This window comes from Anser brachyrhynchus, assembly GCF_964034855.1.
Source record: "Anser brachyrhynchus genome assembly, chromosome: 21".
Lineage (NCBI taxonomy): Eukaryota > Metazoa > Chordata > Aves > Anseriformes > Anatidae > Anser > Anser brachyrhynchus.
This window is the reverse complement of record NC_137714.1, coordinates 5,604,111-5,606,154: the sequence shown is the minus strand read 5'-3', so window position 1 is coordinate 5,606,154 and position 2,044 is coordinate 5,604,111. Positions and strand designations below refer to the sequence as shown.

The window sequence follows — 2,044 nt, the reverse complement described above, 5'->3', positions numbered from 1 at the left end:
CTGAAAAAGAAAGAAAACTCATTTTAACAAACGAAGGAGGTGTCATGACACTTCAGTGACAGCTCGTCTTCCTGCTAACCTCACCTGGGTGCCCTGAAGGGAACAGAGGTTGCAAGAGGACTTCTGAGCTTTCAGCACAAAATGAGAACCGCTGTAACAGCAGCGATAACACTGTCTGCTGTGGGAGGAAGCGATGACCTTTCGCTACCGAAGCGCTCCTTACATGTGAGCCAGATCACTAGTGCCAGCTCATCAAGCTTTGGCTTTATCTGCAGTTGCAAGCGAAATGTCAGTCAGCTTCAGGCAGGCTGGCTGCCCCCACGGCGCAAGGCCAGCAGGTAATTTTGGAGAGCAGAAGCAAGGACGGAAACATCAGAGCGAGGCAGTGCAAGGCAGGTATTTAATATGCTGTTTCCTGTATATCCTTACAGCCCACAGACATGCGGAATGACCTTTGCTAGGTGCTGAAGGCTTTTTCTTCTTAGCTGACGTATCATTCAGCGGCCATTGCCCACCAGGAAATAAGGTGGTCTCAGATAAGGCAGGCCAAGAGAACCACTCTGCTATCAACACTGTGTAGCATTCTAGGTAGAAAGTACTCGCGTGATTCACCTAGGCATTCTCAGCTGTTAATTCAGGATTTTATTCACAGATTTCAATCTCCTTTTCCCTTTAGTTGTTTCTTAAAATTTACAGATTTAAGAAATTCCTCACTGCTTCTCAATCATAAAACTTTTACCCACCTTCCTCCTGCACTGCTCTCAAGAAGAGACAGCAATGTAGAGGCAGCAACCATAGTAAAACCACTCGGAGGTAATCCTGCAATAAACGACTCAACTGCTCAAGTACTGTGCCAATAATTTGGGCCTAGCTTTCAATCTGCCCTGTCATCTGTGCCCAAATTAGGTTTTACTGCAGCTTCACCATCCTCCCCGCATGCATCAGGACAATACCTCAGCACACAGTAAGAAAAGAAGTAATTCAGGAAAAAAAGAAAAAGAAGGAATGTGGAGAAATGTGAAGGAAGCCGTAGCACCTCTTAGTCTCCAAAAGCCTTTGTGGCACCTCTCACCTGTAATAATCTTCCTGACTTGGTAGATGACCACCGTGCATGTGAGGATGCCCGTGCAACCACTGCTGCTCCATTGCCAGTCTTTGCAGCTCTGCTGACTGGGCGTGCATGGCCTGCAGTTGGTGGGCTGCTGACATCGGAGGTGGAATGGCACCAGGCAGATCCCGTGGGTAAGGGGTACCTGAAACAGAGAGAGCTGCGTGCTTTCCAACATTTTTTTTTGTTTTTTTGCTATGAGGTCTGCAGACCTGTCCCACAAAGCCACCCTCTCCCCCCAAACCAACACACCAAAACAAAACCCAACTTCAGCTGTACCCGAGGTTACAGCTCAACTCCACCAACTCCCCCTCCCAGGAAACGCTAAGACCCAGAGGAAAAGATGACAGGTCAGATCAAAGGGCAGCCTCCGAGAAGGACCATAAAATGCTCTCACCAAAGACTGGATGTCGGAGCATTTCATGCTCATGAGGTGGCTGCCCTAGCAATGGGTTGGGGATGGTCCCAGGTGGGTAGGGAAAGCGTGCCAAATGGGGTCCAGCTGCTAAAGGATCCACCAGCGGGTGAACAGGTCCTGCTGAACCTTTAGAAGAAGCAAAGAAAGAAAGCAATCAACTGCTTGGGGAAGCAACACTCACTGTTGGGAGATCAAAAGCCCTGTTACCACTTGAGCTGGATCAGCATTTGGCCTAATTGGCGTGTAATTACCAGGAGCTTAGCTCCATCCAATTCGAAACCCACTTTTCTATCTTGAAGTGTTTGAAGTGACATCTGCTTGCCAAACAGTCTTAATTGTCAAAGCAACAACACAGGGCTTTCAATTTCAACAACAACAAAAAGAAATCCAGCAAGTGACGGGGAAAAATCAAACAGAAAAACCACCTAAGCTCTCACTTTCAGACATTGCTTCTGCTGTCCCCATAAACACTGCAGCAGTGGTTGTGATGAGACCTGCTCTGACTAGCAGAGGCAAAT

The 2,044-nt window shown here is 47.8% G+C and overlaps 1 protein-coding gene across 11 annotated transcripts in view; it reads right to left on the bottom strand.

Moving 5' to 3' along the window:
* The window catches only part of RERE (arginine-glutamic acid dipeptide repeats), a 232,806-nt gene that overhangs the window by 3,092 nt on the left and 227,670 nt on the right, over positions 1 to 2,044 (bottom strand). For all 11 annotated transcript variants that reach the window (XM_080563755.1, XM_080563751.1, XM_080563754.1 and 8 more), the window contains 2 exons: positions 1,506 to 1,652; positions 1,073 to 1,253 (listed from right to left, as the gene is read on the bottom strand). In XM_080563755.1, the coding sequence (XP_080419881.1) occupies positions 1,073 to 1,253; positions 1,506 to 1,652 (328 nt within the window). The remainder of the gene's footprint in view (positions 1 to 1,072; positions 1,254 to 1,505; positions 1,653 to 2,044) is intronic.